Genomic DNA, 17081 nt, shown 5'->3' on the forward strand with positions numbered 1-17081 from the left:
AAGGCAACGTGGCTCGGCACGCACAAGGTGCACAATTGTGCACCCCCTTGCACGCACCGACCCCAGATTTTATAACATGTGCGCGCATGTTATAAAATTGAATATACATGTGCGCGCGCGCTTCTTTTAAAATCTACCCCTATGTGTGTATGCAAGTAATATAAAAAAAATTAAAAAATTTATAATAATATAAATAAAAAGACTGGGAAGGCAGCTAATTTCTTCTCTATTGTCTGAGTGCGTGCCTTTGATTTAAAAAAAAAAAAATAAGGTTGTAATTTATTTTGCAGTGACTGAGTGAGTGCCTTTGATTAAAAAAAGAATACCAGGGAATTGGGTAATTTCTTTTCTCCTAGGACAAGCAAGTTGATAGTCCTCACAAGTGGGTGACATCATCAGATGGAGCTTGGAACAGAAAACTTTTGTCAAAATTTCTAGAACTTTGACTGGCACACTGAGTATGCCCAGCATGCTACTATCCACATGTCCAAATGGGGTCCCTCTCCAGTCTCTCTTTTTCTGCAGAATTATCGTCTCACAGATGTGGAGCAAGTGTCTTTTACTTGGCGGGGATAAAGAAAATAATTATGGCCGTGGTGCTATTGACTACCACGGAAATTGCTGTTTGTAGAATATGGAACGGGTGCCTTCTGGTCTCCACTACTTTGCAGCTGATCAATTGAAAGCATTGTTTGGGGGTGTGCTTCTTTGGGAGGGGGTTGCATGTGCACATCAGGATTTTCTATGTTGCATTTTCAGGTTGAGCACCGATCACCGGGGTGATTTAAAATGAGAAAAGAAATCCCCCAAAGATCTGGAACAAACAAGTGCCTAATTTCTTTCAGCATTGTATCAATCTGGAATTCATCAAATGGACCAGCTCGTTGAAGATCTAAAGCTGATCCTCCACTTAAATATTCCATTATTATCCATAACTTTGTACCCTTTAAATAAGATCCATAGTATTTTGTTACATAGGGACTATCACACTGGCTTAAGACAGTTATCTCTTGCTGAATGACCTCTATTTCCTCCTCTTGCTATGTCCGATTATCTATCTCTTTAAAGACTTCACCAAAGGAGCCTTTTCCAATATGCTCCAATTTTGTGAAGAGTTCTTCTGGGTTAGCCCTGTGGTTCTGCATCCCGGGCTCTTGCACTGCTACCGGCGAATGAGCCATGACTGGGCTGCTTCCGGCGAGCTCTGGAGGAGGGAAGAGGGAGGTTCTCACAGCCGGCTGGAAGGAGGGAGAGTGAGAGAGGAAGGAATAGGGTGAGAACGGTCAGCAGCGACCAGGCTGGAGAGGTACCAGCTTGCACTCACCTTCCACCCACCAGCAGGCTCTCGTCGCTGTCCGCTCAAGCTCGGCGGCCACTGCCATTCTATACCTCGCTAAGCAGGAACCGGTTGGCTGCGGCGGAGCTGCTTCAGGGAGTCGCAGCCGTTACCATGGCTCGAGGGTGGAGGATCCGGCCGTCCTGCCACTGTTTTTTCTTGGAAAACTGCCACGTTCGAATTCTTCTCGGTCTTTTTCCTGTGCTGGGTCCCTTGACGTCATCCTGGCCTTAGTTTGTGGGCTGGGACACTCTTAGCAGCCCATCCCCAAAAGTGCCGTCCCCCAGTGACCTCTGACCATTGACTGCTCATCAATTGTTTTTTGTCATGGCGTTGACTGGCTTTCGCCAATGCCCTCAGTGACCTTGGATGATGTCCATTATAGACCCTCATGAAGTCTGTGTTTTGTGCTTGGGGGGAAATCACACAACATCAGGGGATGCCCCATCTGTGCCCAGATACCCCTCAAGAGTCGCTGCGTGTGCCTAGATAAGATGGGGAAGCAGTTCGGGCACAGAAAGTCCGGTCCTTCAACTTCTGTGTCAAGGTCGTTGACACCTCTGGGGAAGGAGGGTCCGGTGGCTACCGGGGCCATCTGTCTTCTCCATAACTGGGTCTCCATGTCAAATTAGACACTGGGGACCGGCCTACATCTCTTTCCTCCCTTTCCACGTCCATATTGTCACCATCTCCCTCGGCACTGAGGAAAGACCAGGCTGAGCACCATGAAAGGCAAGGAAGGACCGTCATCTGTCTCCGTCCTCGCACGAGACCAAGCTCAGGAAGGCACTGGCGCCAGCTGAGATGCCCACGATGTGGCCCCATGCTGAGAAGGCATTGCCCTCCATCAAGGCTGAGATGCCAAGGTGGTCCCCATCGAAACTGTGCTGGACATCGATCTCTCTCAGGGCTCTGAGGGAGACCAGGTAGCACCTCCTCCTCCTCCTCCTCCTCCATCTGTCCTCTCTTTCGCAGTGTTCAAGGAGGAGTTAGAACACAGAGTAAGGCATTGAGCCGTTGAGGCCGCCACTGATGCCGAAATAGCACTACCGATGCTGGCACCATTGCTGGAGCACTTAGATATGCTCCAGTGTGCCCTGCTGATGCAACTGCTGCCAGTGCACTGGGCACCTTTGATGCTCCAGGGGAGCACTAATGTAGCCTCTGATGGAGACCATTCTCATCACCAAATCTTTGCTTGAAGGACAATCGGGCTCAGTGGCACCTCTTCCGAGGCCAAGTCCGCAGCCAGCATTGCCCGAGCTCCTGCTGGATCCATCGAAGCCCTTGGTGCCTCCAATGCCTTTGGTGCCTACGCCTACGAATGAGGGATTCCCCGCCGGTGTCCCCGGGCAGTCTCATTGAGAAGGACGCCTCATATGACCTGTGGGGAGAGGATGCCTCTGACTCTTCTTCTGTTGACTCCAAGGACTCCGTTGACTCCTGAGGACTCCTTTTCCTCAGGAGACGCGTAAACTCCCTCCCGAGGACTTGACGTTTGCCGCTTTGTGCGGGCCATAGTGGAATCAGTCCCCTTCCAGCACTTGACTGAGGTGGACTCTAGGCACAAGATGCTGGAAATCCTCCAGTTTGTGGATGCACCTAAGGAGGTGGTAGCTTCCTAGGCCATGACATCTTCAAGGAATTGTTTGTCCAGCTCTGGGAGTGCCCTATCTCGGTACTTCCTGTGAACAGGAAGACTGATGTGTTATATCTAGTTCAGCCTACCACGAGGTTTGAACGCCGCCAGCTACTGCACCAGTCCGTGGTGGTGGAGTCCGCCCTATGAAAGGCAAGGCGTTCTCGCACCCATGCCTCAGCTCCCCTGGGCCAAGAACACAGGGCTTTAGATGCCCCGAGGAGGAATTTCTTCCAGGGTTCCATGCTTGTGGTCCACATTGCCTGCTTCCAGTTGTATATGGGCCAGAATTCCATGAACCTATGGAAGCAGGTTCAAGATCTGGTCGAGTGCCTGCCTCAGCAACTGCAGGAAGACTTCTTGAAAGTGGTCCAGCAGGGCATGGAATGTGATAAACATGAGGTCCAGTCCACACATGGTGTGTTTGAGATGTCGGCGAGAGTGGTTGCAGTGGGCATTGGAGCTCACCACATGGCCTGGCTCCGAGCCTTCGATCCTCCGTCCAGAGGTTCAAGAGTGTATTGCGGACTTGCCCTGTACCAAAGAGAATCTTTTTGAGGATAAGATTAAGGAACAAATAGCAAAGCTGAAGGATCAGCATGAGACCCTCCAGCATCTTTCGGCCAGCACCTCAGACCCACAGTCCTCAGGCAAGAAGCCTTCTCAGCAAGGGCTGAAGTGCCCCTTTTACCGGCTGCATAGGTACTACCCACCGGTGACCAGGGCGAGGTCTCAGTGGGCTGGCCCAAGGCAACAACAAGCCCCTAGGACTCAGCCGGCACCCCAGCAAAGCCCCGCCTTGGGGTTTTGACTGAGAGGGAGTGTAAGTCAGCCACCTGTGCCCTCGACGGGGGACTCGGCTGTGGTTCCTTGCAGACCGCTGGCCGGCCATCACCTCGGACTGATGGATCCTCTCCATCATTCGTTGCGGATACAGGTTGAACTTTCGGGGCATCCCTCCAGACTCTCCCCCGTGTCCCTTTTGGGGCCCTTCAGTGAATCAGGAGGTACTTTTGACAGAGCTCTCCTCTCTCATAATGGCCAGATCTGTTGAGCCCGTCCTGCCACAGCAATGAGGGAGTGGATTTTAATCCAGGTATTTCCTGATTCCAAAGAGAACAGGAGAACTGCATCCTATTCTGGACCTTGAACACCTTCCTGAAGAGGGAGAAGTTCAAAATAGTCTCGCTGAGTGCCCTGATTCCTCTCCAGTAAAGGGGGAACTGGCTTTGCTCCCTCGATCTAAAAGACGCCTACACCCACATCGAGATTTCCCAATTGCACAGGAAATATCTTCGCTTTGTGGTGGGCGAGCAGCACTTCCAGTAGAGGGTGCTGCCTTTCGGTCTAGCGACTGCACCCAGTGCCTGGCCGTTGTTGGGGTCTTTCTGCGGCAGCAGCAAGTGCAAGATTTTCCCTACCTGGACGACTGACTTATATAGAGTACCATCCAGGAAGAAGCACTGCAGTCCCTGCGCTACACCATTCAGGTATTGGAGACCTTGGGGTTTCTGATCAACCACCTGGAGTCGCAGCTCATCCTGTCACCTCAGCTGCCCTTTATTAGTGCCAGGTTCAACACTATTCAGGCCAGGTCATTTCTACCCTGGGATCGAGCTGGCACCATAGTGTCCCTGGCGAGAGGACCTCTCAAAGCTGCCAGGTTTTGGTGCACCATATGCTCCATCTGTTGGGGTATATGGCTGCAACCATCCATGTCAATCCCTTCGCTGATCTGCACATGTGCAAAGCACAGTTGACCCTGAGGTTCCAGTGGCGCCAGGTCCTCCGGGGCCTTCGGGTGCGTATCCGTATCACTCCATGACTCCTGGACTCCTTGTCGAGGTGGCATTATCTGTCCAATTGTTGATAAGGATGCCTTTCCAGGCTTTCCCTGCTCAAATTGTGCTCACCACGGATGCTTCCAACCTGGGTTGGGGTGCCCATTTGGAGGGTCTCCGCACCAAGGTTCAATGTTCTGTTTAGGAAGCGAGGTGTCAGATAAACTTTCTGGAACTCTGTATGATCTGATACACTCTTTGGGCATTTCGTGATTGCCTAGCCATCAAGACGGTCCTCATCCAATCGACAATCAGGTGGCGATGTGATACCTCAACAAGCAGGGAGGCATGAGATCGTTCGTCCTCTGCAAGGAGGCGGTCCAGATCTGGTCTTGGGCTCTGTCCCAGGGCATTCTGCTACGAGGCATGTACTTTGCAGGGATGGAGAATGTGGTGGCAGATGACCTGAGTCGTTTCTTCCGCCACCACAAGTGGTCCCTGAAGCAAGAGGATCCAGATTGGGTCTTTCATTTCTGGGGAACCCCGGATGTGCATCTCTCTGCTTCCCCCTGCAACAGGAAGATAGATCAGTTCTACACCCTGTTCAGAGAGAACGGCAAACCAGCATTGGATGTCTTCTGCAGACATTAGGGCATGGGCCTCCTGTATGCATATCCTCCGCTTCAGCTAGTGTCAAAGACATCCTGAAGCTCCAGCAGGACCAGGGAACTATGATCCTCATCGCTCCTTATTGGCCGAGTCAGATCTGGTTCTCCCTCCTGCAGGATCTCTCCTTCCGGGAGTAGATCAGTCTGGGGACCTCCCCAAACCTCATCATGCAGGATCAGGGCAGACTGCGCCATCCCAAACTCCAGGCTTTGTCCCTAATGGCTTGGATGTTGCGAGAATGAATTTGCAGCCCCTAGACCTCTCAGATGAGGTGTCTCGGGTTCTGGTAGTGTCCAGGAAGCCTTCCACTAAGGAAGTCTTATGGCCTGAAGTGGAGGAGGTTTTCTGTTTCCTGTGAGCATCACGGCTTGGATCCTGTTTCCTGTGAGCATCACGGCTTGGATCCATTCGCTGAAGCTACTTGATTACCTCTTGCACCTCTCAGAAGTTGGTCTAAAGACCAAATCCGTCCGGGTGCATCTCACTGCTATTGAGGCCTACCACCAAGGGGTGGATGGGTCACCCATCTCGATGCAGCCCATAGTGGGGCACTTTATGAGGAGCCTGCTTCAACTGAAGCCTCCCCTATGACCCCTCCCCCTGCTGTGTCCTGGGACCTCAGTGTGGTCTTGCCCAAGTTTATGAAGACTGCCTTTGAGCCTTTGCACTCCTGTGACCTGAAGTACCTGACCTGGAAAATCATCTTCTTGGTGGCGGTCACATCGGTGCGTAGGATCAGTGAACGTCAGGCCTTGGTGTCGTATCCAGTTCTTTCATGATAGGGTGGTCCTCCGCTCACACCCTAAGTTCCTGCCTAAGGTGGTGACAGATTTCCATCTGAACCAGTCAAGCATCCTAGTCATCTTTTTTCCAAAGCCTCATTCGCACCAGGACAAATGGGCTCTGCACAATTTGGATTTATTTATTTATTTTATTTGCTTTTATATACCGATATTCAGCAATGCCATCATGTCGGTTTACATATAACAATTTTAACTAAAAAATGGCTACAATGTAATAAATATAACAAATGAGGGGAAAAAATGGGATATGTATTACAAAATATAATTATCAAATATGTTAAAAATCAATGAAAGATTGAGGGTTGAAAAGAGGGAGAAACAAGAGAGAGATGGGAAAGAGTGTAGTGACTGATAAAATGGAAGGGGGATGGGAAAAAGGGGAGTAAAGGGGAAGGTATAATTGAAAGTGATAAAGGGGTTATTGATCTTAAGACATTGTAAATGCTTTATTGAAAAGCCAAGTTTTTAATTTTTTCTTGAAAGTTTTAGTAGCTTCTTCAAGTCTTAATTCTGTGGGTAACGTATTCCATAAAGCTGGTCCTGCAATGGAAAAAGCACGTTCTCTTGTATATTGATGGTGTATCATTGTTGGAGAAGAAGTTAAGAGAAGCCCAGTATTTGTTGAACATAGGTTTCTAAGAGAGTCTTTAAAAAGAAGTGTGTCTTTCATCCATTCAGTTTTATTATTATAGAGAGCTTTGTAGATTAGAGTTAGAGTTTTATATATTATCCTGTGAGAGATTGGTAACCAATGAAGTTGTTTAAGAATCGGAGTGATATGTTCTGTTCTTTTGCAGTTGGATAAAGATCTAGCTGCTGCATTTTGTAGAAGCTGTAAAGGTTTTATAGTTGAGATTGGAAGACCTAGGAGAATTGCATTGCAGTAGTCTAGTTTTGAAAAAATTAAGGCTTGCAAAGCTGTTCTATAGTCTTGAAAGTGTAGAAGAGGTTTAATTCGTTTTAAAACTTGAAGTTTAAAGAAACCTTCTTTTATTATATTATTGATATGTTTCTTAAAGTTTATTTCATTATCAATTGTAACTCCAAGATCTTTTATAGTATGGATGAAATCTTTGTTTGTAGTATAGCTATTGAATTGGGGATTAAGTAAAGGTGAGTTTTTATTGCATAAATATAACATTTCAGTTTTGTTATTGTTGAGGGTGAGAGCCATTTTTGTTAAGAGATGTTGAATTGATTTTAGGTGCGTTTTCCAGATGCTTATTGTATTTTCCAAATTGTCGTTAATTGGGAGTATATGAAATGTTTGAAATTGGATCATTTATAGGTGGGATTTTAGTGATAATATTTAGAATTTTGTCTTTAAAGAAATTGGCAAATTCATCACATTTGATCAATTTTTTATTTGAATTTGAAGAAATATTATCTGGCTGGGTTAAGTCTTTAATATATGCAAACAGTTCTCTAGGGTTAAACTGATAATTATGTATTTTTTCAGCATAGAAATCTTTTTTAGCTTTGTTAATATCTGTTTTATAAATGTAGAGAATGGTTTTATACTTATCTTTTAATTGATTAGTAGGGTTATTTCTCCATTTTTTTTTCTGTTGATCTTAATATATTTTTAATGTTTCGAAGTTTTTGGGTGTACCAGGGGGCTTTGTATTTGGGATTTATTTTAATTGTTTTTTGAATGATTGGACATTTATTATTTGCTATTTCAGATATAATGGAATGCCAGGAGCTTACGGCGGAGTTAGTGTCAGACTTGTTTAATTGTTTTAAGTTGTTGGGTAGTATTTCAATTAAATCATCACTAGGGCATATTTTTTGGAATTTAATGTTTGATTTGCTTGTTTCAATATGAATAGGATTTATATGAATTTTAGTTTTAATGCGTTTATGGTCTGACCAAGGGACATCTGTTATTATAGGTGGTTCATAGTTTTCAGTTTTGTTATTTATAAAATTAAATCAAGAGTGTGTCCAGAATTTTGAGTTGGGGATTTTATTATTTTTTTGAAGCCAATGGCTGTTAGGGTATCTAGTAAAAGTTGACATGAGGCTGAAAGAGGAATTTTATCAACATGTAATTGATTGCAAGAGAGCCTTCGCTACAGGTAGAAGGCTGACAGCAGGCCATAGGCAATCCACGCAACTCTTCATCTCTTTTGATAGGAACAGATTGGGAGTTACGGTTGCTAAGCAGACTCTGTCCAACTAGCTAGCAAATTGCATTTCCTTCTGCTATGCTCAGGGAGGACTGCAGCTCAGGGACTGTCAAGGCTCATTTTGTCCGAGCCATTGCAGCTTCGGCGGCCCACTTGCGAGCGGTCCCCATGGACGAGATCTGCAAGGCTGCGACATGGAGTTCCCTCCACACCTTTGCCTCTCACTACTGTCTGGACAGGGATGGCTGACATGATAGTAATTTTGGCCAGTCTATCCTCCAGAATCTCTTTCAGCTGTAAAACCCAACTCTTCCTGCCTCTGGCCCATTGTTCGGGTTCAGGCTGACTCCCTGTGTTACCAACAGCACCTCTTATGTTGTGCCCGTTGGCACTTGGTTAGATGACTGTTGGTCTCCTTGTTTCGGGAACAGCCTATAGCTAGCGATTCACCCAATTGTGAGGACAATCATCCTGTTTGTCCTATGAGAAAGCAGAGTTGCTTACTTATAACAGGTGTTCTCCTAGTACAGCAGGATGTTAGTCCTCAGGAAACCCGCCCGCCACTCCGCGGAATTGGGTTTTTGCCTAGTTTGTTAATTTATTTTTTCATAATTCTATATTACGAGACTGAAGAGGGACCCCTTGTGAATAGTGGCATGCTGGGCATGCTCAGTGTGCCAGTCAAAGTTCTAGAAACTTTGACAAAAGTCTTCCGTGCCGGGCTCCATCTGATGATGTCACCCACTTGTGAGGACTAACATCCTGCTGACATAGGAGAACACCTGTTACAGGTAAGCAACTCTGCTTTCTAGTGTCTCTTTCCCTCCCACCCACCCCTAAGCGTATTCTTTGATTTATGAATTCTTATCCCATAAAAGAGAAAAAGAGTCATTTCCACATAAAAAAAAAATCAATTGGGAATTGATCTAGAATAAAGGAGTGACTTAGCCTTATCAATTAGATTAATTATCCCCTTACAGGTCATTGCCAAATTAACATTAAATAGATCACATAAATTTAAAGGACTCTGCTCTTTACATCCCCACTCCCATAGCAACATAAATTATCTAGGAATTCAACAATATGAAGATGGAGACAACAATCCAGCAGCAAGATGGGAGCCTTCCAGTCTTTCACTGAATGCCACATGTCACCAGTTGGTGAGCGATTACCATATGTGTGCCACTGCAAAGAACTCCTGGCTCTTAGAGAACGAGTTCAATCTCTGGAGGCTAGAGTAGCAGATTTGGAGGAGCTGAAGCAGGCAGATAGGTATATAGAGTAGACCTTCAGGGATATAATAGCCAAGTCCCAATGCCATTCTGGCAGCCCCTGTGCTGCTTTGGAAGAATTAGGTTGCCTGGTCAGAGAGCATTACCCTGGTGTAGCAGGAAGTGATCCCATAGGAAGAACCTGCTCTTCAGGTAATGCATTACCCTCTCGTGCCAAGGATGAGTCTCAAAGGGCTAGTGCCCAAGAAGGAAGCGTTATGTCTGCTGTCATAGTTGGTGATTCAATTATTAGGGATATAGATAGCTGGGTGGCTGGTGGATATGAGGATCACTTGGTAACTTGTCTGCCTGGTGCGAAGGTAGCAGATCTAGATAAGATTTTAGACTCTGCTGGGGAGGAGCTGGCTATTGTGATTTCTGTGGGCACAAACGGCAGAGGGAGGTGTGGGATGGAGGTTCTAGAAGTCAAATTTAGGCTCTTAGGTAGAAAGTTGAAATAAAAAACCCTCCAGGGTAGTATTCTCTGAATTGCTCCCCGTTTCACACACAAGACCCAGGACAGAGCTCCTGAGTCTCAATGCATGGATGAGACAATGGTGCAGGGAAGAGGGCTTTAATTTTATTAGGACCTGGACAACATTTTGGGGAAGGGGAGCCTAATTTGAAGGAATGGGTTCCACCTTAACCAGGTGGAATCAAGCTGCTGCCACTAACCTTTAAAAAGAGGATAGAGCAGCTTTTAAACTAGAACATGGGGAGAAGCCAACAGTTGCCCAGCAGTGCATGGTTCAGAGGAGAAGTATCTTCAAAGGATACTAAAATAGTAGAGGAGATAGGGCATCCTGATAGAAAGGTTCCAATAAAAGCAATAGTAGCCCACCTTCCTATAAGCGAAGAAACACCTGAATTATAAGATCTATTCCACGCATGAAAAAAAGTGGAAGGAAGGCCAGCCAACTGCCTGCATGGTTAAAAGGAGAGGTGAAAGAGGCTATTTTAGTCAAAAGAACTTCTTTCAAAAGTTGGAAAAAGGATCCATCTGAGGAAAATAGGATAAAGCTTAAGGTTTGGCAAGTTAGATATTAAACATTGATAAGGCAGGCTAAAAGAGAATTTGAAAAGGCCTTAGAGGCAAAAACTCATAATGGCAAGTTTTTAAATTACATCCAAAGTAGAAAGCCTAAATTACATCCAAAGTAGAAAGCCTACATCCAAAGTAGAAAGCCTATAATGGGCCTCTGGCCCATTGTTCGGGTTCAGGCTGACTCCCTGTGTTACCAACAGCACCTCTTATGTTGTGCCCGTTGGCACTTGGTTAGATGACTGTTGGTCTCCTTGTTTCGGGAACAGCCTATAGCTAGCGATTCACCCAATTGTGAGGACAATCATCCTGTTTGTCCTAGGAGAAAGCAGAGTTGCTTACTTATAACAGGTGTTCTCCTAGTACAGCAGGATGTTAGTCCTCAGGAAACCCGCCCGCCACTCCGCGGAATTGGGTTTTTGCCTAGTTTGTTAATTTATTTTTTCGTAATTCTATATTACGAGACTGAAGAGGGACCCCTTGTGAATAGTGGCATACTGGGCATGCTCAGTGTGCCAGTCAAAGTGATCGAAGAGTTAAAGGAGCACTTATGGAAGATATGGTCATTGTAGAAAGACTGAATAAATTTTTTGCTTCGGTGTTTACTGAAAAGAATGTTGAGGAGATACCTGTACTGGAAACTATTTTCAATGGTGATGATTCAGAAGAACTGATACAAATCCCTCTGAAGCTTGAAGATGTAATAAGGCAGAATGACAAAGAGTAGCAAATCACCCGGACCAGATTGTATGCACCCCCAGAGTTCTGAAAGAACTAAAAAATGAAATTACAGATCTGTTACTGATAATCTGTAACCTCTCTTTGGGATCATCCATCATTCCTGAAGACTGGAAGGTGGGCAGTGTAATCCCAAAATGCTGCATGACAGGGTAGTGCTCTGCACTCACCCTAAATTTTTACCGAAGGTAGTGTCATAATTTCATATTAACCAATCTATTATCCTACCTACCTTTTTTCCCAGGCCCCATGCAAAACCAGGAGAACAGGCTGTGCATTCCTTGGACTACAAACATGCTCTAGCCTTCTATCTGGACCACACGTCGGCCCACAGAAAATCCACTCAATTGTTTCTTTCGAAACCATCAAATTGGGAAATCCTGTGGGAAAGCAGACCCTCTCCTCCTGGTTAGCAGACTGCATTTCTTTTTGCAACCAGCAAGCAGGCATTCCGCTGCAAGACCGTGTAAAAGCACACTCTGTCAGGGCCTTGGCGACATCAGTAGCGCATCTCTGTTCGGTGCCACTTACTGATATTTGTAAAGCTGCTACCTGGAGTTCTCTCCATACCTTCACAGCCCATTATTGCTTAGATAAGGCTGGCAGGCAAGATTCCATCTTTGGCCAGTCTTTTTTACGAAACTTGTTTTCAGTTTAACTTCCAAACATCCTTCTACCGACCCATTCAGGATTCCCTCCTAATCAAATTTGCACCCCTGTTGTGCTTGTTGCACGTCTTTGGGTTCATTTGGTGCTTTGCTTGGGCATCCTCAGCTCGGTACTCACCCATATGTGAGGGCTATCATCCTGCTTGTCCTGTGAGAAAGCTGAGTTGCTTACCTGTAACAGGTATTCTCACAGGACAGCAGGATGTTAGTCCTCACGAAACCCGCCCGCCACCCCACGGATTTGGGTTTGTTTATGTTTCTTATTTTATTTTTCGCACGTACTTTTTTGTGGCTAGCTAGGGGACGTTTAGGGGTTGGGGAGAAGAGGGGAAAAGGTAGGAAGGGTAGGGTTAGGAAAGTTCTCTCCCAGACCGCACCAATTAAGGAGCGGACTGGGAAGGAAGTGGTCTAGGCCCGATCACGTCGCTGCACATATTTTTCTAAAATTCTTCCCCTGCGCGCAGAGGAGGCCAGCCGCTCACACATGTATGCAGGGACATGAAAATCTGGCATGCACGTGTGCACGGGAACCGTATTTTATAACATGTGCGCACATGGACGCGTGTGCACCTTTTAAAATCGACCCCTTAGTGTTCAGCTTTACGCATGTTAAAGACCCATACTAAACCTAATTTGCATAATGAGGTTTAGTACATCGAGCATTAAGCCTGATGTTGATACCTGATTTTAATGTGGTTTAGATAGACCCCTAAGTTAGGTTTATGAGTGTCATCTGTCATTGAGTGTCATCACTCAACGCACAATTAAACTCTGGAACTTGTTGCCAGAAGACGTGGTTCGTGCAGTTAGTATAGCTGTGTTTAAAAAAGGATTGGATAAGTTCTTGGAAGAGAAGTTCATTACCTGCTATTAATTAAGTTGACTTAGGGCCGGATTTTAAAAGGGTTACGCGCATACGTTATGCAGGTAACCCTTTTAAAAACCTCCTGCGTGCGCCGAACCTATTTTGCATAGGCTTGGCGGCGCGCGCAAGCCCCGGGATGCGCGTAAGACAATGGTAGGGGGAGGTTAGATAGGGCTGGGGGGTGGGTTAGGTAGGGGAAGGGAGGGGAAGGTGCGGGGGGGGGGGGGTGGAGGGAATGGGCAACGCGCGTAGAGCTCGGCATGCGCAAGGTGCACAAATGTGCACCCCCTTGCGCTCGCCAACCCCAGATTTTATAAGATACGCGCGGCTACGCGCGTATCTTATAAAATCCGGCGTACTTTTGTTCGCGCGCGCGTAAGTTTATAAAATCTACCCCTTAGAAAATAGCCACTGCTATTACTAGCAACGGTAACATGAAATAGACTTAGTTTTTGGATACTTGCCAGGTTCTTATGGCCTGGATTGGCCACTGTTGGAAACAGAATGCTGGGCTTGATGGACCCTTGGTCTGACCCAGTATGGCATGTTCTTATGTTCCGATATATTCTTCCTGCCCTTAACTGTTTTCCCCTTTACTTTCTCTGAAGCCCTCAAAAGGAAATAGAGAGGACTCTTCTGTTTTGGCAATCCTCTTCTCTTTTCCCATAATATGATTTTGAGTCAGGTTATTTATTTATTTAAAAGCTTTTATATTTTGCATATTTCATAGTTCATAGTGGAATACAAATTGACATACAAATCAGAAGATGTATATTCAAGATTTAAGTTATTTAGAAAAAAGAAATAAAAACAACAAAACAATAAAAAGATAATAAAATTAAATCAGATGTTAAAAGTTAAAGAGATATAAAAATATAAGGAAAAAAGATGTAGAAGTAAGATCATTACAGATTTTTACCTTTCTTAAAATGCAATTTTTAATAGGTGTTCAGTGTATTTTTTAACATCTTGCTGCATGCTATTAAACATATTTTTTCTGAAATCGCATTCCAAATAGTCAGTCCTGCAACTGAGAAAGCCCTTTTGCGGGTAATGCCAAGCCTGTCTTCTTTAATAGAGGGAATTTCTAATAGATTTTTGCCTTCAGATCTAAGAACACAAGTTGGTTTGTAAATGCTATAAAAGAAAAATGTCACTATTGTATCAAAATTACAGTACTATAATGTTCCAAGGGTTGTTTTAATTTTTTGTGTGCCATTCATAAGAAAATTTTAAAAATGAATTGGATTTTAATAATATTTTATTGTAGTATACCTTGAAATGTTGTCGTCATCTGGATGAGAGCACGTCTGCTGCAGACTTAGGAGCTTGCTGTTGAGATAAAGTATTTATTGCTATAAAATGTTAATAAATGATCTATAAATTGTCCAAAACCATGTATATTGCAATCCTTAAAGTGTTATCAGTTCTAATTCAAAAGACTACTCTGCACTACATTTCCCAGAGTGCCCGACAGATGTGGCATAAATTAATTAGAAGAAAGAAGATAAAAATGAATCAACCAGTGGACTCATGCAGGTGACATGCTGCTTTCAGTAGCACATATGAGATAGTATATTAGTTCCCTTCACCTCTCTCAGCAGTACCTCAGGGAATAGGAGCAGGATTTCTGATTCTACTGGTATCATGAACTTTTAGACTGCTGGGGGAAATGGCATTTCTAAGCGAAAGAAAGGAGTATTGGTGCCATAGAACAGATATGAATAATTCTGGCCTTTGAATGACTGGCTTTCAGTATAACCAGACTATAAATTTACCATAAATTTGAGCTACTATATGATAATACAGCATTTTGAAGAATATCTCTTATATTTTGAGGCTCTTTGACAGCCCTGTTAAAGCCAATAAAAAGTCAGTATCATAGCAATTATTCAGCTATCCCTTGAATAGCATCTCTCAAACAGAAATTCCATGGGCAGAATCTATGTTAAAGTCACAAAAACAGACTTAAGTAAATAAATAAATAAATATGTATTTTGTTGTATACAGGGTAACTATCGCTTCATGAAACTGTTGCTTGTACGGAAGGCAAACTGGATGCAAAGGGATCTAGAAGAAATGATTCCATTACACTTGGCTACCCAGCACAAGAATCCAAAGTGCCTGGCTTTGCTGCTAAAGTTTATGGCACCAGGAGAGGTAGACGCCCAGGACAAAAATAAGGTAAGAAAATTTGTGATGCTGGTTCATGAAAAACTATATTTATACAATCTATTTCACAAGGGCACAAAGTGAAAAATGGCTCAGTGGCAGTACTGTACACTGCCATGTGGATGGTCCCTGGTTTGATTCCTGGATCAGATCTTTCACACGCTGGGTCAGCTGGGGCTGAGGATGATGTGAAGGCAATATTCACAATCCCTTGGTGGGGGGAGGCTAGGTCATCAATTAAGGATGACACCTAATAACTGGATTTAGAGCCTATGATACAGGGTTCTGAAAGGAGCCCTGGTGCATGGCTGCCAGCTTCAGAAATGTAGAAGGGATGGTCCATTAAAATAGAGGAAAAATTCCTGGGTAATTGCAAATGAAGGCACTTAGTGCCAGGATCCCACATTGGTTCCAACTTAGATGGAAGGATAAAAGAGAATCTACCAGGCTAAATCTCACACATTTTACCAGGGGCGGATTGGCCTATGGGGGCTTCGGGCATTCCCCTGTGGGCCAGGCCAGCCAGTCAGCCAAGCACATGGTTTGTGTTGGTTGCAGCGGCCCCATGCATGCAGAGACACTGCAACCGACCCTGGGGCCCCAGCTGTACTTCTCCCATAGTGGGAGTCTCCTACGACACTCTCCCTCACTGACATTTCCCACAGCCGTGGCGACAGCAGCTCCCCGGTCCTCCTCCCATTGCTCTCTCGGACCTTATTCCCCCACTTTCAGCTGCCGCCTCTCCTATCACTGGCTCACGTTCTGTCTTTCCCTGCTGGAAGCAGGTGGGCTGGTTGCCTCACACTGCTGCCTGTCCTTGGGCTCCATGCTGTCTGCTTTTCTGTCACGGGCCCCCTTCATCCTCAGGCCACAGCAAAAACCAGAACAAAGTAGCCTGCCCTTTCCTAAAGCAAGGGATGCCTCCTCCCGCAGCAACAGTCCCGGGCCCTGTTATCCAGGGGCTTTGTTTGCATCCCACTAATCATCAATGTGAGTAGAAACTTTTTTTTTTAAGTTAACAGGCAGATGCTGCACCTTCTGCATGGGTGGGGGAGCAGGAGGAAGAGAGAATATGTGATCCAGAGTCTGCGAGTGTGTGTGACTACTGATTATATGTGACAGTGCATGTGACTCAATGTATACATGTGTCAGTGTGTGAGAATGAGCATTTGTATCAGTGAGCATGTGAATGTGTGTCAATCAGTAAGCATGTGTGACATGTCCGCATGACTAAGCATTTGTGTGTCAGTGAGCATGTGTGATAATGTGTATGCATGACTGGGGGTTTGTGTATTTGAGTCAGTGAGCGTGTGAGTATGTGTAACTGTGTGACTATGTTTTGTGTGAGTGAATATGTGAGTGTGTGAGAGTGTGTGTATGTGTTAAGTGTATGTATATTAGAGCAAGAGGAGAAAGGCTGTACACATCCCTCATCCCCAACCATCTCAGGGTATTTGGAATCCAAAGCACAAGTTCTCAAGAATTGGAGGCAAGCTACAGTCACAGAAAGGGAAGAGGGTGAGTCAGGAGGAGATGCTTGTGCATACTTAGTGAGGCTTCTGGCTGAGGAGGCTGGGCTGAGCTCTGAGAAGAGCAGTTGACTGTGGAACCAGCGAGTCTCCTGGAAAGTGGGGGTGCTGAAAAAAGAAAGGGAAGGGCTGGCAGCAAGCAAGAACTTTACAGTAAAATGCACGGAAGAGCCGGCGCTCCGAGGTGAGCACCTGCTCTCCGGACACACGCCCAGGCCACTCTCCTGGGCACGTGATTCTCTATGCAAATAAGGGCCCGTGGTAAAAAGGAGGCGCTAGGGACACTAGCGCATCCATAGCGCCTCCTTATTGGCAGAAGTGGCGGCTGTCAGCGGGTTTGACAGCTGAAGCTTAATTTTATCGGCGTCAGTTGCCAAACCCGCTGACAGCCACGGGTTCGGAAAACGACGCCGGCAAAATTGAGCGTCCGTCTTCC

At 45.4% G+C, this 17081-nt stretch overlaps 1 protein-coding gene across 9 annotated transcripts in view; it reads left to right on the forward strand.

The window, feature by feature from the left end:
- INVS (inversin) overlaps positions 1–17081 on the forward strand; it is a 1037426-nt gene that overhangs the window by 344468 nt on the left and 675877 nt on the right. For all 9 annotated transcript variants that reach the window (XM_029589897.1, XM_029589895.1, XM_029589896.1 and 6 more), the window contains one exon: positions 14955–15128. In XM_029589897.1, coding sequence (XP_029445757.1) covers positions 14955–15128 — 174 coding nt within the window. The remainder of the gene's footprint in view (positions 1–14954; positions 15129–17081) is intronic.

This window comes from Rhinatrema bivittatum, chromosome 2 (assembly GCF_901001135.1).
Source record: "Rhinatrema bivittatum chromosome 2, aRhiBiv1.1, whole genome shotgun sequence".
Taxonomy (NCBI): domain Eukaryota; kingdom Metazoa; phylum Chordata; class Amphibia; order Gymnophiona; family Rhinatrematidae; genus Rhinatrema; species Rhinatrema bivittatum.